At 41.8% G+C, this 27,277-nt stretch overlaps 1 protein-coding gene across 1 annotated transcript in view; it reads right to left on the minus strand.

Annotated features, from left to right (window-relative positions):
• Window positions 1-2,189: 2,189 nt before the first annotated feature.
• The window catches only part of UROC1 (urocanate hydratase 1), a 36,173-nt gene continuing 11,085 nt past the window's right edge, over window positions 2,190-27,277 (minus strand). Inside the window, exons 5-20 of the mRNA XM_061357179.1 lie at window positions 25,619-25,747; window positions 24,900-24,961; window positions 23,829-23,895; window positions 23,094-23,237; window positions 19,729-19,817; window positions 19,127-19,189; window positions 18,334-18,513; window positions 17,935-18,032; window positions 17,079-17,151; window positions 16,152-16,273; window positions 13,734-13,804; window positions 12,697-12,795; window positions 11,474-11,573; window positions 8,521-8,602; window positions 3,673-3,772; window positions 2,190-2,422 (exon numbers count right to left, since the gene is read on the minus strand). Coding sequence (XP_061213163.1) covers window positions 2,282-2,422; window positions 3,673-3,772; window positions 8,521-8,602; window positions 11,474-11,573; window positions 12,697-12,795; window positions 13,734-13,804; window positions 16,152-16,273; window positions 17,079-17,151; window positions 17,935-18,032; window positions 18,334-18,513; window positions 19,127-19,189; window positions 19,729-19,817; window positions 23,094-23,237; window positions 23,829-23,895; window positions 24,900-24,961; window positions 25,619-25,747 — 1,620 coding nt within the window. The 3' untranslated portion in view covers window positions 2,190-2,281. The remainder of the gene's footprint in view (window positions 2,423-3,672; window positions 3,773-8,520; window positions 8,603-11,473; window positions 11,574-12,696; window positions 12,796-13,733; window positions 13,805-16,151; window positions 16,274-17,078; window positions 17,152-17,934; window positions 18,033-18,333; window positions 18,514-19,126; window positions 19,190-19,728; window positions 19,818-23,093; window positions 23,238-23,828; window positions 23,896-24,899; window positions 24,962-25,618; window positions 25,748-27,277) is intronic.

A 27,277-nucleotide genomic window follows, 5' to 3' on the forward strand; every position in this document is an offset into this window, starting at 1 on the left:
CCGGAGCGGAGCCTGGGCTGCTCGCCACGGTCAGGGTCCCCTTGCCCCCAAGGGGGGATGCTCGGGGGCTACCGGACCGCAGCGAGGCGCTGCACAGCGATTTGCACCTCTAACAGTGGCACAATTGGAATTATTTCAGGATTTGGGGACTGTTCCGGGATTTGTCCATTCCTGTTAACAGCAAGGAAGAGGCTGTGCTAAAGCAAAGCACTTCCAAGCTTGCAAACCACAGCTGGAGAGTTAGAATAGGTAAATACATCAGCAAAATATCCTGTGGGTAGGCAAGAGACTCTATAATAACATATTGTTACTCAAATCAGTTGAACCTATGCAAAAAAAAAGATCCCAAGCATACAACCTGTTTTTCTCTCATGTCCAGCTGGCTCCTGGCTCTCCAATACTGAAGGAAAAGGGAAAATTATCCCGTATTTGCAGTGGAAATTACATCAGGCCCCTCCTGCTGTGGGAGCGAGGAGCAGTCCCAGCAGATGGTGCTGTGATCCCTCCTTCCACTGACCGATTCAGCATCAAATCTTCAGGAGCAAGGCTGGGAGGCTGCTGGCCAGGGCCACGGCTGGTACTTCTTGCCATAGAGCTGTAGGCTCTATGTATGCGTTAGCTCACTACAGAAATCCACTGCCTCTACATCCAGTGGATGGGATCTAACGCAGTACCTACAGAGATGGACAGCTTGAAGGCTGCTCTCCCTGAGCTGGGTTTGCCCAGCAGTGAGCTCAGCTACCTGAAACCAACATCAGCATCCCCACAGGACAACAGCCCATTCACAGTCCCAGCTGCCCTGCAAACAAGTCGAGAACAGATAAAACTAGGCTGAGCAGAGCTCAGAATGGGAATCTTCACACAGGGCTGATGGATGCTGGATGTCACCCGTTTCATCCCAGGTAGGCACAGGCTACTGCTTCCTTGGGCCCTCCCAAAGGTCCTGCAGAACTCAGTCCATTCACATTTGTTAAGGGTTGAAATGTGCAGTTTAAAGACCAAAGCACATTTAAACATATACACATTACTATTATGTACTACATAGTTAAACAACAGAATGGTCATAAATGGGACCAACTGCTCATCGGTTCATTTTCTGATGCCTTTCTGTAACCCATTTTGTCTTACTCATAACTCTACAATCTGAATCTCAGCTGGTAGCTCTTGTACAGCGCTTCTACATTGAGGTTCTATGGCTCCCTACAGGTAGTCCAGAGCTACAAACTCCTAGGAACTTGAGCACCATTAAACACAAGTTTACTTGCAAATTTATGTCCTCTGGTCAATAAAGGTACAAGGATGAAAATAAGGTTCCTTTTTGGTCTGGGATGTGAAGGTGAGTTTGCTGGTAAGTATCCCAGTACTAAACAATACAGAAGGTAAAGAAATCACCATGAATATTTCATCAACAGCTTCTCTTTGCTGGATTTTCAACTCAGAATTAAGATGAATCGATGGAACAACTCTAGAATCCTTAGTCCAGACAAGCCAGTGTGTTTTCTGGTTGTTCCTCTTGACACAACAGTACCCTAGCATTTTTGGACTGTGAAGACTGAAGGGGTTTTATACAACACCAAGATACTAATTTTGGACCCAGTCCAGTGTGGTTGTTACTAATAGGTAATGTATAACATATGTTAAAGGAAGGGCTGTCAAATCTGGCTGGCAACTACTTTCATCTCCAGCATATAACTTGGCAATGTGGGTGGTTTTTCCATAATATAAAGCAATTTCCATCAACTGCAGATTGCACCTCACAGAAGGCTCGGTTACAAGCAGATGCCACTCTCACTGTTCGTCTGGAGACATACACAGTACATGAACAGAGTAAAGAAATGATTTGTGAATCCAAACAAATGCTTTCCCCTTTACCTGGCACCAGAGGCAATACAGAGCTGCAGAATGTGCTCACCTGCCATGTACCAACAGTTATATAGCTTTGAGAGCCAACAATCCTGTGGACAGCAGCTCATCACACCTCATCTGCAGCAGGCAATGCAGTTTTACCTGTGTAAGCCCTTTCCCTTCCAGTTCTAGTTCCTTTCCTTGCAATGAATAGTTTCTTATCGCAAACACTGTTCCATATACATTAGTGAAAAGATTATTCCCAACATCAGTGGAGCTATCACAGATAGAGGTTTACCCTGTTAACAAATCAAAGGGAAAGAAGAGGAACTCACATAGACATTTGCATAGCTTTTATCATTTGGCCAGACAAAACAGGTATTGAGGAAGCAACTTCAAATGTATCTGCATGGACAAAATTGCACTTGGAATACCGCTAATGTTTCACAGCTTGCTCCAGGATGCTCTCATCCACCACCTTGTGAGGGAGAGTCACCTTCAGCGTGGCATTCTCCTTCATTGCTTGGCAGATCGTTTCATAAGCGTAGTCATTACCCGACCAGCAGCGCCTGGCAACCTGTCAGACCAGAAAATCAATGGGTGTAAAAGTCCTGCATTTCTCCTGCCACATCCATCATTGCACAACATCTGCGCAAACACCGGTGCCCGATTTCGTAACAATAAATCTTTCAGCCAGTTTCTAGTTTCCTTACTGATTTGGGAAGTCATTTTTGTGATATCTGCTTCATTTTTGGGAGTGATATCTGGGTACACTTGGTACATCTTCCTGCAGAAACATACCATTGGGCAGATAACATTGGTAGAGCCAGGCACCTTAAAAACTTCACAAAAGTCTCCCTTTAAAAGTCATTGTGCACTCAACCCCAGCTCTGTAAAACTAGCACTTGCTTTAGATAACAGTGTCTTTCAAGAAACTGATGCTTTTGTAGTGGCATAAGGCAAGAAGGAATTCCTGCAATTCTCTTGAGAAGTGAAACAGAACAGATCATATCAGTATTGGCAAGGAATTCTCAATACATCAGGTCCTTGAGAGGTTACATGACTGAAACACAACAGATCTTGTCCTTTAGACTGCCAGGTTGATTTGATTCTCTGCAAATATTGAAGCAAAAGCTCTCTGCCATTTCAGAGATGGGATCCTAGTCTTAAACCTAGGCAGGATCTATCTGGACACTAATGGAATGCAAAAACTGTAATGGTAGCAGGGATGAGCTGACATTTAAATGATAGGCCTTCCGAGATTCCTAGATCCGGAAGCTGGGAATAGACAAGACTAAAGTTCATACAGTTGTCAATTGTATTATGTAGGCAAATAACAATGCCAACATGTCTATAACTACACTATAACAAAGTTATAGTAAGCATGCTCCCCTTTCTGCTTAAATAACAAAACACACACTGATACGTGGGAATTACTGGTTTCCAGTACATTATGAAGTCAGAAGGGGTGGTCCCAACGCCTTACAATGAGTTCCTTACCCAGGAATTATTCAGCCTCTTTTAGCACTTAAAGTCCTTTGAAATTGGTTGGAGAAAAAGAAACCCAACCAAACAAAACAACTCATTGATTTCACTACAATGAGGCTCATAACCTTCCATATTAGAAGCAGGAATAGAATGAGTCTCTTGGCCTATTAGGACTATTCCTGGAGTACAAAAAGCCAGATGCTAAAAACTCCTGCTTGAGTGCTCATACTCCCCATTCAGATAGAAAAGATAGGAGCACTGGAACCCAAGTACCTAAACAAGCACAGTCCTAAAGACAGGAAGATTTTAAAGTGGACATATGTAATGAGTTTTGCTTACTCCATTGGAAACATCCCAGCTGAGCATCATCTTCGCCCGTTCTTCAGCCTCCTTAGACCCATCCAAAACCAGGCCAAACCCTCCGTTGATCACTTCACCCCTAAAAAAAATATGGATTTAATACAATTAAATCAAAATCATTCAAACCAATCCCACAAAACTCAAAGGAGGTGACTTGTTCAGTTGCAGTGCAAGGATGAGAACATAGAAATGGTGCTGAATAAGAGATCACATCAGTGACCTGTTTTATTTACACACACACACACAAAAGGGGGCTTTAGCAGAGCAAAGGCCTCATTTCATGACCTATTCCACATCAAACCTATTCCACCTGTCTTGTAATGCCCAGCTATCAGCCAGCATCTGCTCCAAGCAGGGGGGGCCAAGCCAGGCTTGTGCTGCATCTCCTGAGGACTGGACTGGGTGTAAAACAGGTAAGGAAAGGTTAACCCTGCTGATGGGACAGTTACCTGCCTCAGGGTATTATCAACATTAGCTGTTCATTTGTTACACTAGAGCCTGCCATATAGATAGGATCAGGAGGAGGACTATGTACTTACTGAAGCAGACAGATGGATGTATTTATATTCTCCTGAGACAAATGAAAGAGCAGAAGTATCTTATTAAAAGAGTGCTAACCACCACTTAATGCACATCTGCCTTGATCTATTCCAAAACAGCCTTCACTTTGAATGAGATACATGGATGTTTAAAGACATCAGTGCCAACTTTACAGGAAGCAGACTTATTGGCAGAAGAAGAACAGGAATATGTTAAAACTAACAGATTATACTTGGGAGAAATACCAGTTTGGTTTGTAAAGGATGGGGAAAACACGTAGAGCAGAACATCTTGTCTGACTTCAGAGCCTGCTCAAGTTCCTGTTTCAGTGCATGTGGGGAATAGTGGAGAATGCAGCAGGATAATTATCCATTACTGTAAATCTATGAGGGTTCTGGTGTTAGAACTGAGCATCAGCAATACTTGAGGGATGTGGCACATCATACAACACCACATGGTATGAGAATCTACCAATGGAGATCCCTGGAGGCAGGATGTTGTCTTCTGTATTTCATAGTTAATATAATGAATAAGTCTCCAAAATGTACATAGAACAATATCAGACATATCCATGGATCAGACAGGGGTTAGGTGCCTTCCAGTCCAGGAAGGAATTGTTTCTTACTGTATATTTTCCAGCAGTAGCTTCTCTGGAAATGAGGCTACATTGGAGCATCACAGACCTGGGATCTGCTCCCTCAATCTCCAACTCACATTTGCTCATTTTCAATGTAAAGTAACTTATGTGATGTTAACTGCGTTTTACTAGTTACATACACTACCTGTGTGCTAAGTACAACCCTATCACATAGCTTAGCAAGGAACTTACTGCTCCAGTTCTTCCCATCATGGTGACATTCCATGAATTCCCCCCACTTTACCGTTATTAGAGATATTACAAACATATTTCTGTTGAAAGGCCCAGTTTTCTTGAAGCTGACAGTTCTCACAGCAGAATGTCACTGACTGAAGCAGTTTCTTATCTTTAACAGGAATATTTGAAACAAAGTCATGTTTTCAATTGAGATGTTTAATATTTTAAGCTCTGACTCTTTAAAATACTGTCAATGCTTTTCAACCTCCAATTTAATTCCCAGGATCTTTTTAGTGTGTGAAATCTTTCATTAGTTCTGCTCCGAGTCTCATTTTGGGATGAAAACCATCTAAACATAGGCATTTCTTGCAAATGCTGCTTTATGAATAGCTCATGTTGATGCTGTCTTCTCCAAAAGAGGGGACGAGACTGGATGACAGCATTACAAATGTAATTATATGAGGAGCAGGGCCAGTTACCTCACCATACTCTGTTGCTTCAGTGCAGAGATTAGAATAGCACAATCCTTTGCTGTCAAAGTACCAAGCTGGGGTACACTTATGAACATCACTGATGCCACTGCAATGTAATTGGGATCATAGGGTGATCACACCTCCAGACAGCCTGTTGGCAATATCAGACAATAAGAAAATCAGACCTCTGGAACAGTGCTTTGTAAAGCTATTCCATACAGGAAGATGATGCTCTTTCGGTGGCAAAGATCCTCTCTGCGCACAGCATCCCAAAGAGCATCCTTTGAAGCTAAAGCATAAACAGTGAGCATTGGATCTCACTCCATAAATTTAGAGCCTCTCCATTGATTTCTGTGGAGTTACTCCAGTGTAAATCAAAATCACTCATCAGAATCTGCCCTCCTATCTAAAAATCACTCATAAATCAAGTGCCAATGTTTGTTAGGATGGATTTTCTAACAAAACCTCTCACTTTTAAAGGCAAGCTCTAGGTCTTCATTACCATTGGGTCACATTTTCAGGTAATTAAAGAAACATGTGGCATTTTGACCTAAGCTACCTCCTATAATTTCCAGATGTCTCCTTCTAAGGTGATCAAAGAAAACAAGGCCTCTCTCACAATCAAGATGTCACACTGGCAGCAGCACAGTTTGATTCTGAGATTGCTTCTTCTTACTACAGGTTACTCAGGCTCCACACTAATGTAAAGCCCCCTGCAAATACACAGGCAGCAAGAAATGAATAGCATTCATTTGCTGCGATTAGAGCCAAGACTGTTAATCTTAAGTATCTCAAACAGCACATGTGATGCAGATTCCAGCTAAATAAATATTAATCCTGCTTTTCCTTTTTGTCCCATAAGGCTATAACACAGAAAAAGCAAAGCAGGTAAAAGGCACATCTCTATTCTCATAGGAAAAACACAGCAGAAGAGAGTAATTCATTATGCTTGGAGGTTTGTTTTGCTGCTTTCACCACCTTTAAATCATTCCTCTTTTACTCTGTGGAAGGCAAAGGGATGCAGCCTTTAACTAGCCAGAGCGGTACCATGATGAGTTAAGCCAAGCAGAGCCCCCTGTTGTGCCACAGCTCTCCAGACCCCAGCATCTAATGACATGACATGGTCACCACCTCTGAGTCTCAGCATGGTGGCTTAGTGAGGCTCATGCAGAGACAGGCTCAATTTTCAGGCTCTGCATTCTTCACTGAAGCACAGTGATTTAATCAGGGGGCTATGATTGTTCCCAAGAACAAGGTGAGCAGATACCCTTCCACAGTGACAAGCTGCTAAGCAGCCATAGGAAATGTCAGAAAGGATAACCAAATCCTGCTTTTCCATTTGATATTTCTGTTGCAGAGAATAGCCACGTGCTGATTTTCTGATGTTATCACATAAATGACAGCACCTCTGTTCTGCCTTAGGAAAAGCTTCCTTCTAATGATATAAGAAACAACTAAAACAATGGAACTGAGATTGCAGCATGGTCAGTGCCTGTTTTCCAGATGGAAAGGGGAGTCTTACATTCAGCCAGTCCCTCTTTGAATTGCTTAGAGGGCTAGAAACACAGGAAGAATTTGCCTTACAGAGACCAGAGAGATAGGGAATACTATCATTTGTATCTTTGAACTAAGCATCATCAATGCACAAAACATTCATGGCGTAAGCAATTCTAATCATTATAATTATCATTAAAATATTCCCAATATTTTGCACAACATGTAGCAGAAAGGTATTTTCTTTGCTTATATTTCATAAGCAGATATTTTAAAAGGTTAAACTCACCTAAGGCAATTCAGACAGAACTAGTCAATATGTGTTTTCCATTCAGAGTTTATGGAAGTTGTGCATAAAATCCTGGCCATGGTGAGTATTAGCACTGAAATCAGTAAAGGCAAATCCATGCATCTAAGCTTTCAGTTTTCTTATTCCATCACTCAAGTCTGCTCTCATGTACCTGCTATTCAACAGCTACTTCACTGAAATCAAAGGAATCAGAGTACAGCCGAGGGAATTCTTCATCTGACTTGAAGGGGTATTTCCTAGATTCAGCTCATCCAGGTGAGTAACAAGTATCATCAAATGTCTCCTTGGATAACATCTGCTACAAGTTCTGGCATATTCCAGAGCTGGATGGAACAGGGAAGTGGGAGGGTTCACTATAGTATTTAACAGAGAATTGTGCCCCTTTTGACTGGTGACACCGCTAAATGAAGACTTGAGTTTTCAACCCTAACCATTCTGTGATTCTAAATGGGAAAGGCTTTGCTGAGCTATGCAGAACAGAACAAACCAGAACTAAAGTCTCTGTCTTTTAGTGGCATATGAAGGAGATGAGTTTTCCTCTCCATATAATAATATAATACTATAATAATAATAAAATATAGTAATACTATAATAATACTATTTCCTTCATTCACTTCTCAGCCTAGGCATTTCTCTTAGTTCTGCATCTGATGTGAAGGAGGTGTTTAATCCAGTCTTGTCTTCTATCCTACCAGGCACAAGAAAGAAGGACGGGGGGTTTGCTGGCACCTGAGCTGGTTTGTATCAATAACCCCTCATTATACTTTAGCACGTGAGCGTTTATATTGGGGTCTTAAGGTCACAGATTTAAATACAGCTTAAGAGAAAACCTAACCACAATCCATCCACCAGCACTCCGGCTGTGCATGTGTGAAGACAACTTTGGAAGCAGGATCTGTTCAAAAAGACCATGGCAGACTGTGCTTGTTTGGCAAATGAAGTTCTTCAAACTGAGCTGTGGCCAATGTCCAAAACACTTTCTGGAGACATACGGGCATTGATTTAAAAAGCCTGATACAACAGCACCCTTTGCCTTATGACACATCCTTTCAGCCCTTGTTTCCAAACCCATCCTTCCCATGATCACAATCACTCCAGTAATCCATCTTCTCTGCAATTCCCCTCCTGCTTCTCCTCCCCATACCGGTGGTAACGGGATTCAGAATCCAGCTTTAGAAACATGGATCAGTTCTTACCAGCCAACTCCACCACCATTGTGCAACGCGACCCAGGTTGCTCCTCTGAATGCATCTCCTACAAAGTTCTGTACTGCCATGTCTAGGAGAGGAGAGCAAAGGTGTCACAGATCTGATGTACTGCATTTGGGTTGTTGTTGTGCTGCTCACTCCTTCCACTGACACCTTGATTATCACAGAATGGTTTGGGACCTTAAAGCTCATCCAGTTCCAACCCCCTGCCACAGGCAGGAGCACCTTCCACTAGAGCAGGTTGTTCAAACCCCATGCAACTCTCAGAAGCCTGAAGTATTTTCAGACCATACTGCAGGGTTAATTCAGCCCTGTGCAGAAAGCCAGTGTAAAGCTAAGGAGCTGTGTTTTGGGGACAAAGCTGGGATGAAAGATGTACTGGCCTCAGTTCTCTGGACCTAGGGGATTTTTCATCTGAACATGAACTGCTACAATAGCACAGGAGGAGTCATTTGTTTAATGAAATGAAGAAAAAGAATTTAGCAGACAAATGTAATTTGGCTAATGACAAATGCACAATTTCCACTGAAATTCACTAGGTTTTTGTATATTGACTACAATTTGTGCGAAAGAATAAACCCAGATAGGTGGAAAAAGATACAACACAGAGGATAACAGGGTAAAACTGAAAATGTTTGTCCAGATTTAATTCAGGATGGGTTTAACAGATAATTTGCTGTACTTTTAACAGCAAAAAATAAGCAACAAACAGCAATAGCTGCACCAGCCACATTCACAGACCCACAGTTATATCTCTGATGGAAAAATGAGTTTACTTGAGCACTAATCTATGTTAAACCCTGTCAAAAGCCCCATTATGGCATCTTTTATCTGGCATTATGTCACTTTAATAACCCAATTATCATAATTACAGTGCTGTCAAGAGGGAGTGGGAGAACTCAAAATCCCCATATACTAGAATGTACAGATTTCTTCCTCAGTCACTAGTGTGGGAAGAACCCAGGTTCAACAAGGAGATGGCAAGTGAACTAACGATGCAGTAACATGCTGCTCCTGGGCTTTGGTAAAGGTCACTCACTGCAAATGTCTGTGCTGAAATACACTTCGCAGAGCAGCAATGACCCATGTTTGCCAAGGGTCAGGCTAAGGAACTTACTGTAAAATACAATGAGACAAGCAAACACCCTGGGAAATTCCTGTGTGTACAGAGGAGCCAATTTCACCTGAACCAGCTCGAATACGGTGTTAAAACAGGAAGAAGGGAGAGAGGAACACCTAAGATTGTTGGACTTTATGATCTTAAGGGCTTTCTCCCTTAACCTAAATGATTTGATGTTATTACCTCCAGAGGTTCACCTGGTAAAATAGGTCTGGCTTTAAAGACCAGTGAAATCAGTGGTCAATAGGCTTTAGATAAGCCCTTGGAGAAGGCAAATGGTTCATGTAAATCACAAAATGCAAAGAAAAACACATGATGAGCAATGGGCTTTGAGCAAACCTCATTTCTATTGCCCTAAGGTGGAGACCTGACTTTGGACTGCTGTTCTCTGTGCAGCTGCACCATTTTCTCACAGCATTATTCAAGGCATCTATCTGACCTATTAGAATTAGCCAACATGCTCAAGAAGGGTTGAAGTAGGCCTGACAGACACAGCTAAAAGCCTCATTTCATCAGGAAATCCAGTTATGATAGCAGGGAACTTTTCTTCTTCAAATTGAGCCATAATTTGGTTCCATTATGAATTGCCATAATGGAAGTCATTCAATGTACCCAGCTACCTCTATCATAATTCCTCCTTCAACAGCAGCTTGTAGCCTCCTGTCTCACACCACTTTGTGATTGTTAGTTCGTGACATGCAGGACGCTACTGGGCTAAAGCCATTATCATCATTTCCACTTTATGGATGGAAAATTGAGGGAGATTTAGGTTAGAAATTGCTTAGTACTTCAGTCTTTTTTTTTCCAATCAAGATATTTCTTGGGTTAATTTCTCTAAAGCATCATTTCATCAATTTGAAAGAAGGGCCTGGCTAGCTCAGGGCAGGAGTGCAGAAATAAAGGCTCCTTTTGTATAGCAAACCTATGTGATTTGCCCACAGTCACACTGTGAGTGAGCAGCAAGGCTTGGAGTTGAATTCAGAATGCCTGGCTTCCTTTCTTATGCTTTTGCTATCAACGTATTTTCCCTTATGATAAGGAAAGTTCCTTTCAGAAACTTCACCCTGTTTTCAAAGTCCTCAGGCAATGAAATGAACATATCTGTGAATCTTTTTGGTTTAAGCATATTACTATTGTAGACTTGATTTCTGATCTTGTGGATCCCAAGGAAACAGAGCTGTTATTCTGCTCAGATCCCCTCTTTGAAACAGTGAGGTGCAAAGTGAAAATCAAACAGAAGATAGAGTGCTCAGACACTGCTCTCCATTGACATCCAGGTAAAGGGGGCATATAGGGATATTGGGGAGGGACTCTTCATTAGGGACTGTAGTGATAGGACAAGGGGTAATGTGTTAAAACTTAAACAGGGGAAGTTTAGATTGGATATAAGGAGGAAATTCTTTCCTGTGAGGGTGGTGAGGCACTGGAATAGGTTGCCCAGGGAGGTTGTGAATGCTCCATCCCTGGCAGCGTTCAAGGCCAGGTTGGACGAGGCCTTGGGTGATATGGTTTTAGAGTGAGGTGTCCCTGCCCATGGCAGGGGGGTTAGAACTTAACGATCTTAAGGTCCTTTTCAACCCTAACTATTCAATGATTCTATGATCATCATTGAATGTTCAGCACTCTCCTGGACCTTTCCTATTTAAGTAGCTTTACATACATCCCTACCACTGTTAAATCCCAGAAACCTTCTTAGGGAATCTGATTAATCAGAATTAAAGGGTTAAATAAAAGCATTTTAAAAGTGTTGCATAAAATCCCAGTTTCTCTTGTAAAGCAACTCCGTTGTTCGCCCAGACAAGCCTCAGCTGCTCTGCTGACCTGCACAAAAGGCTGATCCATCATAGATGTTTGAGGTTTCTCTGTACGGACTGTCAGTCCCACTCACATCGTGGTGATCTCGGCTGAGGACCACTGGAGCCTGCAAAAAGCCAAGGACAAGAGAATGGAATCCTTCACGGACTGCAAATGCTACCAAGGGATGATCGTTTGCTGAATTTACTTCTGTCTTCAGGCATTTCAAACCTCAGCTTTGCCCCCTTCTCCTAAGAGCTTGAAACACCTTCTCTGCCTGTTATTTACTATAAAACAGATGTTCACATGCTACTTTAAATTCATAACTAAGAGCTTGGTGTTATGCCAGTGGCATCCTCAAAAGGAGGGATGGGAGAAGAGGGGCAGCCATAAGGTTATTTCGTCTTGGCCAAAATACCAAAGGCATTTCAGTATGCAAAAGTCTTCATTGAAAACGAGCTCTTAGTTTCCATTTTCATCAGCAAACAGCAAAGTTTTACACTTATTTATGCTTTTGGGAAACTTCAAGACTAATGAAGTTAAGAATGAAAATCAGTGATTTCATACAAGTCAAACAAGTGCATTCTCGATTGGAATCTAACTGACAGTATGAATCTAGGGCAGCTTCCAGGTCACCATTTGCCATGCACAGGGTTTATACAGGAATAATTCACTCTTGGCACGGTGTGGTCTGGAATTAGCTGGCTCTGGTTTATGCTGGCAGTGAATTAGGACATCATTGAAAATAAGACACAAGCACCCAGCTTCCAAGAGGAGGAATGGAGATTTGAAGAAACACAGAATGGACACAACTAAATCCAAAGGGCCTGGGAGTCTGACCTGGTCAGTCAAAGCTCCAAGGGAGGGCTCGGTCTGGTCAGGTTTATTTTTTGAGCCTAGCTTGCAGTGACGTTCATTTTGAGTCCTGAGAAGGTCAACAGCACTTGGAATACTTGAACAAACATTCTCTGAGTACGAAAAGCAGATTGCCTTCCAGCTAGGAAAGGTCTAAGTCCTATTTGAACTCACCCCTTTAAAAAGGGTAATTCAGCTATAAAAGAGATGGAGATGAATGAGTGACAATGCCTCAGTGTGATGCTGATTGTACATAATGGGAATAACTATGGAGTGGTGCCTTCAGGATATGTAACCAGCAGGCACCTCTGCTCTCACTGGTTTCTTCTTTTCCACCTGTCAGCTCAGTCTTAGATATCAAATACATTTATCAAATCACAAAGAAAATGACAAACCTTAATTCTCCCTTCAGAAATGGCTCGATTAATAGCCACAGCTATAGACACACGACCCCTCTGATCAGAATATAAGATTCTAGCTTGAGAGCCAACAACCTGTAAAACAAAAAGGCCAAAGCAATAAGGTTCTCTGTGCAAGTGGCTTATCTTTAGGCCCCAGATGAATAGAGTCACAGGAATGACCCCTTCCCTTCTGTAGCAGAAAGTGTAGATTATTTCTTCATCAATGCCCATCTTCCATAAAAAGAGAAACTAAAATCCCTCTTTGCACTCAGTTTTATCTCCACTCACAAAATTAGATGTATTTCTGTTTTCAGCTGCTATTGTCCAGTCAATCCCACCTTTTAAATCAACCTGATTGCTCAGCTATAATCCCCCTATCAGCACATCCCTTATCAACAGCTGAGAAGCAGAGGTGAATTGGCAGTGGTGGGCTGAAGGGAAGAGAAATCTGGAAACAATGAATGGCAAAGAACATCTGCCCTGCACAATTATGCTCCTCTCTCCAGCTTTTACCCCACAGACCAATCTGGCTTTCAGATAAGGAGAGCACAGGAGCCCTACAGTGTTATCTGTTAGCTTCACAGTGAGAACCTGTCCTAAAAGAAAAACAAAGGATGCTTCACTGGCATCCTACTTCCCACTATACAAAAGCATGGCAGATCTTTGGCCTCATCACCTGTTTTGTAAAGGGTACCTAGAATTACAGGCATGAAGAAGAAAAGCCAAAGCAATGCCAAGAGGGACACTGTGAATAGCTCTCTGAAAGAAAGCTAGTTACAAATAAGATGGAGAGTGAATCATTGATGTGTTTCACTCCAGATGTAAGACTAGATATTGCTGAATTATTGGAACTTTTCCAGATGAGGAAGTGAAAGAAGTGCTTCAGCTCACCATAAAATCCCTACTTTGGAAAGAGGTTTCAGTTATCAGCTCTGGGAGTTACAGGCAGTGATTTCATTCATGCCCATGCCTGCTTTTCACTCCAGCATTCTGGACCAGGACACATGCAGTGAAGGAAGTTGTGCACTCACCAGACTGTGCCTGCCAGCTTCCCGAATCCAGCGGATGTTGTCATGGTACTGCTGCTTCACAGATGTGCTCACTTGCCAGGGAAAGCAAGAAAAGAGGTTTTGAAAACGAATGCAATGTGCTGTAAGTTTAATTTAACTCATCTGACAGCACTAGGAAGTCACATTCTACTCTCATATACAAGCACGCATATAGGAAGTGCTGCGTAGAATCTTCTGTGCAGCTGATGCAGTAACTGGTACCATACATTCAGAGATAGGTACGAGATGTCAGCCAGGAGACAGCTGGAACAATAAACCCCATTCAGATCTTTAGCAAACTAAACCTTGCAATATGGGTTACATGTACTGTTCATTCCTGTTCACCTGGCCTGCTGCCTACTAAATGCCAATCCCTTTCTGAGCCTTTGCTAAATTAGAAGCTTTAGCAAGCTCCATGACATTAGGCACTACAGGCATCAGGTACTAAATAACTCCTTTGAGTCAGCCAGCAGAAACTCCCAGCAGCAGCTGGCAATACATGCTTGAGGATAAGTTACACCAGTGCTGGGATAGAGATTTACAGCACAGCAGTTGCTCTGTACTAAGTGACCCACGTGAATGCTTTTATCCCAAGATAAACCCAAGGTCTCTTATGCTACAAACTGAGGTATGCTGCCTCTCATTATTATGGAGCACAAACTGCACAGAAAGACTTATTATGGAGTAGCTACTTTGCATGTAAACCCACCCTATAACTTGTTTAGATATATATAGGCCAAGTTGGATGGGGCTCGGACGAACCTGTCTAGTAAAAGGCGTCCCTGCCCATGACAGGATGAGCTTTAAGGTCCCTTCCAACCCAAACCAGTCTAGGATTCTACGATACATGTTTTCAAAGAGAGTTATATATAATGATTTTATATACTCCACCTTCTCATTTACATCTGTGCCATCCCATCTTGAAGTTGTCCCTAGTGACTGAGAAGGGTGTTTAGACTGTCTTCCCACTAGGCAATATGCCAGTAGGTATGTAGTAAAACTAGAAACATGGAAGAGGAAAGGCAAGATGCTTGTATTTAATCCGAGCTAAACACACTGTTAAAAGGGAGATGTAAAATATGCTTATTCCCGCAGAGACAGGCCTCCATACAGAGAGTTTTAATGACCCTAAAAAGCCCTGTCAGTGCTTTAGGGCTTGTTTCCAAGTGACAGCTGCTAAATTCTGCAATAAGAATTAACATGTCAGCTCATAGCTTTGGAAGAAGTGAAAGATGAAACATCTGCTAGTGCTGTTTTAGTGGGATTGTGCTGCCATTCATAAGCTTTAAGGAAGCATCTTCTAGAAGGTAATGGGTAAAATTCACTTGGGTTATTATAGTTATTTAATGAGAGTTTACAGGAGTTACTCTAGAGAAACAAATAATGAGTTCCTTTTTCACTTTTGTAAGCTATCTCAGATAGATAGATCATGTTTTGTACTTCACAGTGCACAGACATAGAGAACAGATCTTTCTGCCTGCTGCTTCTAGAGAACATATCCAGGAAGAAGCCAGATGAGAACACTGGCTACAAGGACATGTCTCAACACAGCAGGATTCATGTTTGCTGACACAAAATGAGCTTTGTCTCAGTTTCCATTCAAAAGCAGGGGACACCAGTGACAGCCCACTTTCAGGGATATGGAAGAGTGGGAAAATGTTATCCCTAGATACTACAGTAACACACAGAGCCATGCAGATACTCCAGATTGGTTCCACCACTGAGTAGAAATGGCTGCCAGGTTATGAGCAACTGACGAAAGCAAGCCCTCAAAATTGTAATCACAGATAAGTGACACTGGATGGAGCACCACACCCAGGAAACCTGGTCTCCTGCCACTCATCTGCTCACCAGCATCTTAAATCCCTCCCTGGATTCCCACACCTCATTCACCTGTGAGACAGGGCAAAGCAATTTGACTCCTTTAGAAATACCCCTTGGAGACCTGTTGATGAAAGATGCTGTTTGCCTTTAAGTTTCAAGGTGACAAAGTGCAGGAAGACCCTTAAGAAATGAGAAGACAGGCTCTTAGCCCAAATTGCAACTATAGCTTTGGGATCAATAACCTCTCTACTTGGTGTTAAGGAGTGTAAGGTTACACTCCTTACAGTGTAAGTAAGGTTACACTCCTTACAGTGTAAGTAAGGTTACACTCCTTACAGTGTAAGTAAGGTTACACTCCTTACAGTGTAAGTAAGGTTACACTCCTTACAGTGTAAGTAAGTGTAAGGTTACACTCCTTACAGAAGTTAAGAGAACAGCAAGATTTGCTGCTCAGTGGAACAGGCAAGAGACTCCTCTTTACAGTTTTAGCCAAAAGCTCACACACATTTCACAACTCTCAGTTTCCTTTTCCCCCTAGAAGAGCCCCCAGTGTTGGGGCATGGGATGGAATCTTACCTCCCTGACGTATAGACTCCTCCAGCACAGACATGGCGATGGAGTCAGTGGTAGCAAGATCCTGTGGGTCACCTGAGGTACAGACCCAGCGGAATGGCCCAAATCCCAGGGAAAAAATGTCCCTGGGAAGAGAACACGCTTCATTAAGAGATAGCTGAAATTCTTTCCTTATTTATGCTGGCTGCTAGCAGTGCTTTTCTTTCATTAGCTGGAGACGGAAGAATTTGAAACATTTTCAATGAACTAATCTAAACAGAAGCATCAAGGACCATTAATTGAGAAATTAAGCAGTGCTGTTCCACACAGCCATCGACTGGGGTATCAAATACACCAGGTTTTTGATAGGCAGTTCAGTCAAACAAGCGCATCATCAGATGAAGTGCGAGTTTTCTTCTGTTTCATCAGATATACTCTCCCTGCCGCCTGGTCTTTTTGTGCTAAATCCAGGCTGAGTGCATCTTCACTCTCAGTGCAGGTTCTGAACAAGCCTGAGTCCAGACTCATTTGCTGTCCACAATGTTTGCACACAATAGTAAGACATGCTTCAGTTGAGTTCCAGGAGAGATCTGGTTGCTGCTTTACTCTGTGTTCAAGCTCTGATTCACGTGGTACAGGCAAGTTAAACACGAGTCAGAGGCCAAAGTGTAATTCTAAGGAAGGCGATAGAAAACATGAGCATGATGCAAGCATGATGCTTACAGCCAAGAGGACAGCTTCCTAAACCACACTGGGCATTACTCCAGAGTGAAGAAAAACAGGACTAACACTGACATAATACCTGTGAGTTGAATTTCCTCCTACTGATTCCTTTTCACCATTTATAGTCTATTGCAAGACCTGCACTAAGTGATATCTCTAATATTCTCCCCTAAACAGGGGGGGTCACAAGGGACTTGAGTGCTTCATTCCAAGTTCTCCCCAGCATACCCCATGATGTGCTGGACATAGGAAGGGTAGCGGAATTCTGTTTTATTGGCTCCTCTTTTCTCAACATCAGCACCTATAAAAGAATTTAATAGTCAGTGATTTGGGGAAGAAAAACTATAAGATGCAAAAGCAGACTGCACCTGGGGTCCTGTGAAGGCTTTATCTCATCCACAGAGGTGGTCAGACATGTCAGAATGAGAGAAAGATACTAAAGAGATACTACTCTGCTCTCGTGAGACCTCACTTGGAGTATTGTGTGCAGTTCTGGTGTCCTCAACATAAAAAGGACATGGAACTGTTGGAACAAGTCCAGAGGAGGCCACGAGGATGATCAGGGGACTGGAGCACCTCCCGTATGAAGACAGGGTGAGAAAGTTGGGGCTGTTCAGCCTGGAGAAGAGAAGGCTGCATGGAGACCTCATAGGAGCCTTCCAGTACCTGAAGGGGGGCTACAGGGATGCTGGGGAGGGACTCTTCATTAGGGACTGTAGTGATAGGACAAGGGGTAATGGGTTAAAACTTAAACAAGGGAAGTTTAGATTGGATATAAGGAGGAAATTCTTTCCTGTCAGGGTGGTGAGGCACTAGAATGGGTTGCCCAGGGAGGTTGTGAATGCTCCATCCCTGGCAGTGTTGAAGGCCAGGTTGGACAGAGCCTTGGGTGATATGGTTTAGTGTGAGGTGTCCCTGCCCATGGCAGGGGGTTGGAACTGGATGATCTTAAGGTCCTTTCCAACCCTAACTATTCTATGATTCTAAAGAGTTTGCATAACACCGTGGCCAACCCTATCTATAGCTGGGAAGATGCATGCAGGATTGTCCTTATTTCCACCTACCAACTCCAGGATCTACTCACCAGCTCTTTGAGCTTCCAAGAGGAAGGCATTGCCATAATCCCAAAAAAACATGCCCTTATCAGCTAGTCTGTTAATAGCAGCCACTTGTCTCTTCAGACTGAAATAAAGAAGACATTTATTCTTGAGACTGATAAAATACATATTTCACCTGCAAACTTCTACATTAGGGGTAGCTCTTACATATTAAAACTGCTTCTAAAATGGTGGGTAAGGGAGTCCTGCCAGACTCTGAGTGATAGCTGTGTATGAACACAGTTGGGATGTACCAGTACTGTAGCTCTACCCCAGATTTCTATTGAAATATCAAAGAACAGAAAATTCTTGTTAAGACAAAGATGTGCTCACTTGCAGAGCAGCTAAACTTAAAAGTTAAAACAAGGCATTACCAAAGGATTTACCTCTCTTGTACCAGGGTCCGGAACTTCCCTGGGTTGGTGGACAGGAGCTGCTTTGCTTCCTCAAAGCCAAGCTGTACTGGATAGTACCCCCCATTGAATGGGTTATGACATGAAGTCTGGTCGGATCCCAGATCAACCAGCAGCTCTCCTGTTGTGTCCAACTCATGCACCAGCCTCTCCCTGGGGAAGAGTGTGTTCAAACAGGAGCCATCATTTCACATTCTAGCTCATCATTCAGGTGAACTTCTTCCATCCCAAGGGGTTGCTTATAAAGGTATGCCCTTGGCAGGTTGAGTCTTTGTTTTAGCAGTCAGGAGCTGGGAAATGATGGTGCACACTTACCTGCTCAGGAATGCTGACAGATGAGCCAGATATCAGCATGACAAACCAGTCTCAACCCTTGGTGTATGGTACGAGAGCAAGATTTACCACTGGACAAGGAATTTCCACCCATCATCTGATTATTTTTATTCACTTAATACCTCAACATTTCTATTCTTCACTGAAGTTAAAGCCATTTTCTTGTTATCCAACTAGCAAAATGTTAGAAGGAAAGGGATACATTTCTTCATCCAAGGAAGTATTTTAGGGATTTCTTCCCTTAAGAAATTCATTGTTCCATAAGGAAAGGAGCATGGGAAGCAACTGGGAATTGGAACACAAGTGTGAAGACCCCTCTTTTGACAATATAGCTCTTCATGAGCATCTAGAGTAATGAACTCAGCACCAAGCTTAATGCCTCTTCCAAATTTGGGAATTAATTATATATCCATTATCCATATATACTACTTACCATAGATCTACCACGTTCCCATGGTAACCCAAACTAAGGGCAATTTTATTCTTTCTTGCATCTCTAGAATAGATTTAAAAGATTGATTGAAGAAAATGACTTCAAATAATTCCATCTTGCAATGTACAAATCACAGTCAAACCCAGCAAAGAAGTCTGTACGCAGCTTTCAGCACCCATCTAAGCAAGAGATCTTTCTACCTTTATGCAATTGTTCATCACTGATTTCAGAAAGCTGAAGTGATGCTTCAAGTGTAGCATGATTTCTAATTGCTCTATGCATATTCATGAAACGGATGTTATTTAACATATATAAGTGATATGAAGCTGAACAAAGACACATTAAACATATATAAGTGACATGAAACCAAATGAAGACACATTTAACATGTAAAAATGATATGAAGCATCAGTAGTAGCTTGCAGTAAGCATCAGTAGTCACTACTGATTGCTGCTATCTGGAAGGAAGCGTTCACATTCACAAGCAGACCTGGTGTCCCTCATCCCCTTTATATACACACTAAAACAGCACAAGGCAGAAGGATGTCAAGAGAGGATTAGGAAACAGAGATGAACTCACTGACTTACGGTACAAGTCATACCTAAGGCGAGCAATGCAGTGGTCCAGGTTGTTAGAGATTTCCATCAGCCATCCCTGCTTGTGACGCTTCAAAAGCGCTGCTTCATCAACCTAAGGGAAACAGCAGAGATCTTGAAGCTCCTGCTTGCGCCATCCAGACACTTTTACCTTTAGTTTTTCAACTAGTCTGCAAGAAAGAGCAGCAAATGGGTAAAGGGAATTGCCCTGCCTTGGCCTTAAGAATATGGAGTCATTGTTCAAACACTTATTTTTTACCTCAGGGTTTTCCTTTTTTACTCTTTATGTTTTATTCCAAGCTTGAAGAGAGAAAAAACCCTAATAAACTTCAATACATCACTTCCTAAAGTATTCCACAACCTCAAAATTATAATTAAAATTGTATAAGAGGTAGCATTTTCCCACTAATTTTAATTATTCTTATTCTGTCTTTATTATACTGGGAAAAAAACCCAAACCAAACCCAAACAAACACATGAACCAAAAGCCAAAATGTTTCCAATTTATTTTTCAAATCTGGCTATTTTCTATGAAAATAAAATTTCTATTTAAACAAGGAAATATTTCCTTTGATCAGCTCAGAGACAGCCATTTCTGCCTGACTGCTCAGCATGAAGCGATGCTTTACTGAATAAAATCGACCCTCACTTTTGTTCTTTGACTGCTGGTTGAAAATCTCCACCAAATATGGGAAAGAGGAAAGTGTTTTCTTGGCCCAGCTGGCTAATGCCTCTGAAAACATGGAAAGGATTGAAACAAAACTACATCTTTAATTCCCTCGTTTGAACTGGGAAGCTCCAAACAAGCTCAGTCACAAATCTGTGCTCTCTTCTGAGCTCAGCTTCTGTGTGTCAGTGTGTATATGCATAAGAGACAGCTGGATAAAAATATAAATGGATAGACAAGCTGGGGAGGCTTTGGCACAGATTCCATATTAATGGTTCAGTGTACAAGCTTGCACATCATTAATACATTTATCATGAGCTCTCAGCAGCATAAACCAAGTCGAAAAATGAATTGAAGCTGATTTCCTATGGTAGCAATGGATTTAAACAGCCCAGCAGTCTGTGTGCATAAGACACATAACCTGAGTATCTTCTAGTATTTCATTAAAGCATTTTTACCTCTCTATAATCCACCCCCATCGTTTTCATTCTATTATTTCCCATTAACAAAGTATTTAGATGTAAATTAATTAAGTTCTGTATTCAGGAGGCGCCTGAACACCAGGAAACCTTTTCTTCCCTAATTATTCTTAGCATGAGAAACCTTCCAGCATTTCCCACATCAGCAATAAAGACTCCTTCCAAAAGCCCAGATTATGATAATATCAGTGTCACTGCCAATGGAATTACTCACTGAAGTCAGGTGCCGTGGGGGACAGCTCCTTTGGGAGTTATTTAAATCAGCGCAAGAGGAAAGATATTAAATGGTCTGTATGAATTACAGGAATGGGGTTCATTTAAATCGCAGTATAACAGAGCAAATCTATTTAAATGTGTTAGCACATCCTACATGCTTTACTCCAGCCCTGACAGCCTAAGCCTTTCACAGACTCAAGAAAACTAGCTTGCATAAACCACACTTGCAAAACCTCCTCATTTTCAGTCTTTAAACCTCAGCACGTTTAAAGACTGCACAAGGATGATGAGCTGATGTCACCTCCAGTGTGACACTAAAGAGCTCAGTGCAGCTCAGAGGAGATGGCTGGCCCTCCACACAATCATTTCATAAATGACAATCTGCTTCATGTCAAACAGGAGAGGTAAAAGACTTGCTCCATTAATCCCTTCTGTCTGAGCTTCAGAAGCCCTGGCTGACAAAAATGACATCTCTTGCACAATTCAGCAATGCCATTTGCATAAATAGTTCCTTTAATAAATAATATGTACATGTATGTAGCTATCCAGATGTGCTCCTGAGGCTCATTTCCGACAAGGATCATCTCACAGGAGATAAAAACCAGGCGATATTCAGTCTCCTGAACAAAATCATCTGCAGCCACAGAGATGAAAAGGACAAAGGGCTGCTGAAAACAGCATTCACTGGAATCTTCCCTTTGTATTCCAGCATTTGAAAGCTCATGATGACAGAGTGGAAGTCTGAATAAAGATAATTTATTCAATAATAATTTGTCCAATAATAAATTCACTGGATTTAATCTGCAGAGAGCACCTGATGAGATCTCAAATACTCGCCAAGCTCCTGTGCTAACAACACTTACACCATCATTGCAAAACAGATGAAACCTAATCTCAGTCTCCTCTCTGGCAGGTTAAAGCCATTCCCCTTGTCCTGTCCCTACAGGCCCTTGTCCAAAGGCCCTCTCCAGGTTTCCTATAGCCTGTTACAGATTGTTGCAGTGTTTCTGTAGTCCATCCCTCCATCTGATATGTGAGAACAGAGCCTTATGATCAGCAGAATAGCTGAAAAATGCAGGTTATTAGAACCTAATGTTACTTTTTAATACAAAAATGCATTTCACTCAAAGCTTACAGGCATGTACACTTAACCAAAATTATGAATGCTCATGTTCTGCATTATATATGATACTTAAAGACATCTGTGGATCCAGTGGACACTAGCAGTCTGAATTACAGATCATGACTAGAGTCCCTTTATTTATATGAGGAAATAACTCATATTTAATATATTTGGAACAGAGAAACATTACATTAGGACAAAAGACTCTACAAAGAACATATATGGTAGGTGAGCTTCAGGATCATGGTACTTGCAGAACTTCCCATCATCACTTCCCTTTAGCAGCACTTACCTTCACTGTCTACAAACTGGGATTCTCATAAGTGCTTGCAACTAAACCTCACCATCTTCATACTGAAGCCAACCTTAAAATTCTCAGTTTTACAAAATCCCATTGACTTCAAAGAATCACAACACCAAGAACTTCATTGTCCCAGCCTTGGTGAGAGAATCATATCAATACTTTTAACAGGTACTCCCCATTGCACCTGATAATGGTGCAAGAGGCATTAAAGGTTAATTGCAATGTAACTAACACCTTTTAACAGAGACTTCTTTGGCATAAGAGAATGCAGTTCCCATGGGAGCTGCCTGGGGGAATTACATGAAATGAAGGTAGCTCAAGCACTGAGAATGACAACCTCATCCTGCATTATTTGTGAAGCAATCACAAGAAGTTACAGTCCATATCCCTGCAGTCTGATCCAGTAAGTGAACAAATATAGAGTGAAAAATGCTCTACAAAGGAGAGACAGATCTATGAAAAGAGTAAATTTCATTGAGTTTGGCTGTCAGGGTTACTTGAGGGATGTGGCAGATCAGGAGTATGAGGGTTCTGATTAAGCACATGTAGAGAAGACAGAACAAAGGAAGCATCGCTCTCACCTCTGCAATGATCCCCACACACCCAGCAATGACTGCAGCCTTTGCTTGTGCCCCACTCATCCCTCCAAGACCAGAAGTAACAAACACCTTTCCAGACAGGTCTTCTGCCTTCAAGTAGCGACGGCCGGCATTGAGCACTGTGAGCTGCACACAACACAACACAGCCATTACCAGGAGCTATTTTTCCTGCAGTCTCTGAAATGCAAGGATCTTCTGTCCCTTTTGGAAAGACAGTTTGAAAATCAGGGGTCATTTGGACTATTAATCTTTTTGAAAGGAAGCATGTTGAAGTGATGGTATGGTCTATCCCAATTATGTTTATTTCTCTCATGATGAAATAGAATAGGATAACCAGTGATTCCCAATATGCTGCTCCTGGGGTATAGAAACATATTTAGGACCACTGCAGAGAACAGCTAAGGAAAATAGCTAAGAAAATAAGCTAAGAAATGATTTTCCTCTAACACATTTGGTCAATTCATACATCACTTGCTGTAGCTAGATATGAGCACAGATTGAGACCTTGATTCCTTCAGGTCTGTGTTCTGGATAACATGCCATGGACTGAGTGATAGGACACTCATTTTTCAAGGAACAGGCAATGAGTTTCTTTGGCAGACAGAACATTGCCTTACAGCAATGCAATCCAATCCAACCCACGCCAGTCACCAGCCACTGCTGGAAACACCCTTCTCCAAAAAGGATTCACAAATAGACCTTTCCCCAGCTTCTTACCACAGTGCCATGGACTATTCCCTGAGGCCCAATGTAGCAGTAGCTCCCTGCAGTCATCTGGCCATACCTGGCAATAGTAATGAACACAGTCACACCACAGGTACTAAGGCTGGAATGAATTCTGTACATGCCTACATATCTTTCCATTGTAACAAAAAAAACCCCATCTCTGCTTTGATTTGTTGGTAAATAAGTGCTAGTATCAAATTACAACTTAACTGAGGTTTTTTTATTAGCATTAACGTGGTTTTGGAGGAGCATTTAAGTCCTTAAATTGAGTTAAAAATACTCATGGATCAAAAACCTGTGTGTAAACTTGACTTGGCATTTAGCATAGTGGCTAGAAGACAAGGATACTCCTTTTCACCCTGTTGGCATCTTGATGCCACTGGTCTTCAGTGGCATTTGGCAAGTCACATAGCCACTTTTGAGGTCGTTAGCCTGAAACAATTGTCCACATTGCCATGAAATTCCCAGGAAAGTGGCAATGAATATTCTCTATTTGCATCCTTTGTTTTCTTCCAGCTTCTGTATCTGTACACATGCAGCTCTCTAGTGGTTTTAATTTATTCTCCCTATGGTACACAACAGAATAATAATCCTGTGCTCATCAGCTAGATCAACAGTAAAAAGGGGGTAATAATAATTATATGAATATATATATATATATAAGAGCTAACTTTCTACTTCAAAGCTTTCTCTCAGTATGAAGGAATGTTTCAGAGCTTGTCTCTTCTGTAGACTGCAAGACAACCACTGCAAAGTGGAACTAACCAGTGCTACAAGAAGGGTATGATGAAGTCTTCAGGCTGTAATTCAGCCAAGTCTCACACATAAACCTAAGGCTAATTCCCAGCAGACCTCAATTACAGCCTTACATACATGGCTGAAGATAACTCGAACTCCTACGTAATTTCACTTAAGAGAGCATTAATGCTTTGCAGCATCAGGACTTTCTGCGGCACAGTTGAAATCCATCTGCATTAGAAATTTTAAGCAGCCACTGCTGGATGCCTGAATTACGTTTTAGTTAAGGATTTGATCTATTTTAACAGCGAGATATCTTCTTACATTGTTACCCCCAAAGCAAACAACTTCTCATATTCATCTCTGGAGGAATAGTTGGGAATAACCTAAGAAAACAGTCAAAAGAAAACCCACATTAGCAAATTAGAGATTTAAGCAGATATTTTTAACAGCTTACATTTCTTTAGCTATGATCACGCACATAGAAAGGCACTGAAAACAGGAGAAGTAATTCAGGTGGTTTATTCTATGTATTCTTTCACTAGAAAACAAGATGTCTGGTCTTTCTGGCAGTGTGACTGTCATGCAAATTCAAGCAAAGCCATTCTGCAGCCATAAAACTAGCCTGCAGGGAGATAGATATTGAATAGCCCAGAAGACTGGCAAAGAACGTCATGTTCACTTGCCCAGCTTGGCTTTCAAGCAAAGCAGTCCAGATACCTGAGCACCTGATTAAGAATCATCTGTTTGCCTATTGAAGGCTTTTAAATCTTCCAAAGTGAGCCTAGCTGAAGTGTTTTGGTCAAGAACATGTACAGCTTGGGCTCAGTCAGAACAGGAGTTGTCTAATAAGGAGAGAATTGTTCCCTCCATCACTGCAAATCAGCACATGCGAGGTGAGAATGGCTACTGGAATAAATGCTGCAGAATTTGGACCCCAGATTCTCCTGTGTGTAAGCTCAGGTAGCATAAATAACATTTTAATTCCAACACAAACTCAACAGAAGAGGAGGACAAAGAGAAAACAAGATGCTAATACCTACCATGCCATTAGTAATGATTAATCGAGGAGCATAGCGATGGCTGGGAAAGAGTCCCAGAGGATGCCCGCTGTACATCACTAGTGTTTGCTCTTCAGTCATCTCTGACAAATAGCGCATTACCAACCAGAACTGGAAGGGAAGGCAAGGAAAGTGAGGGAATCTGCATCTTACATTCATGTTTCTTTGTGAAGCTGCTAAACTTGAGGATGAAGACAGCTATAGAGATAATGAGGTGCATTCACATATGGAGTAACAGCCAGAGCTCTCAACACATTCTTGCTCTTTAATGAACTGCATTAAAAGATATCACTCAGCAGGAAACATAAATCACCAGCGAGCAGAAGTCTGAATGAGCTCCAGAATCATTTCTCCTGTACAAACCCCAGAAATCCTTCATTTTTAAAGCTATTCTAATTTTATCCTGAGGTTAACCATTTGGATCTGGCACTTTCCTGGCTATCTTTCCAAAGCCAAGCTGAGACGTTTTCCTTATAGGTGATTAAAATACCCGTGCATATTGTTAATCTTAACCTGAAATGGGTAATTCAGCATCTTCTAGTGCTTGTTGTGTTTTCAACAAATAGATATTACAATGTGTACTAAAACAAGAAATCATTTTTTTCTGCTAAAAAGAAACAAATCAGCTTTCACGACGGAGAGCGAAGAACATCCTTGGGGCACTTATGAGCGTACAAAGAAATGCATCTCAACTCTGCATAATTCAATAGTTACTCTTGATGTATGCCAAAAAGTAGGGTTTGATTATCTAAGCTGCCTATAGAATTAACCCGCATCCATCGTGGTCTATCACAAAGCCCATTATATTTCACAGGGCTTTTAGGATGGGACAGGTTGGCCTGAGAGGAGCTTTCCCACATAATATTGGAATCACAGCTTGAAACCAGGATTTTATGAGGGGACACAGAGTTTTGAGTTAATGAAGGAACTGCTGATGAAAGAGACAGCAGTATCAGTGACAAATAAACAGAACCACTTGTCACGGGCCCTTAACCTCTGTGGTTGTATCTTTGCTCCAATACAAATCAGTACAGATTTGAAGCCAGTCCCTTCTAACCCCAAAGAGCAAGTTCAGGTGAAGAGGAAGGAGCTACCAGATTTACTCTCTTGCTTTATAGATGGTTTTGTTTCATGAAATACGTTGAATACTCCAAGTCTGGTCCTAGGGCAGGACAGGTAACCAGCTGAACTGCCCATTCTTTGGCAGGCTGAGAACACGCTGCAATACAACTAGAAACTATAAGATCAATCATTTTGCATTGAAAGGCACAACAAGTAAGGAGGAAGCAAAAGCCTTTCCTAGCTTGAAGAACAGTTCTTGTTGCAGGCTTGTAAAGTTAACTCTGGGCATGGTTCATTCCTTCAGGATTATTCAGAAGGGAGGCCTGGATGATATAAACAGGCGATAGAAACCAATCTCAACCTTTTCAGTGGGAATTTTGCAATGATTTGCAAAAAAAAAAAAAGCATGTTTTCAAGCCACAAACAGAACAAAATGTTCTGTCATAACTGAATCATTCATGTGATTGCTACTCTAAGTAAGCAAAAACAAAAAGGTTTTGTTTGTTCTGCTGCAAAACAACTGCAGGTCATAGCTCTGGCTTGGATGAGAGCAAGGGAAAAGAGTATTTCAGACTTGGG

The sequence above is a fragment of the Neopsephotus bourkii genome, unplaced genomic scaffold, assembly GCF_033783945.1.
Source record: "Neopsephotus bourkii isolate Nb327-2 ecotype Australia unplaced genomic scaffold, CSIRO-AGI_Nbou_v1 NB_887, whole genome shotgun sequence".
Taxonomy (NCBI): Eukaryota; Metazoa; Chordata; class Aves; order Psittaciformes; family Psittacidae; genus Neopsephotus; species Neopsephotus bourkii.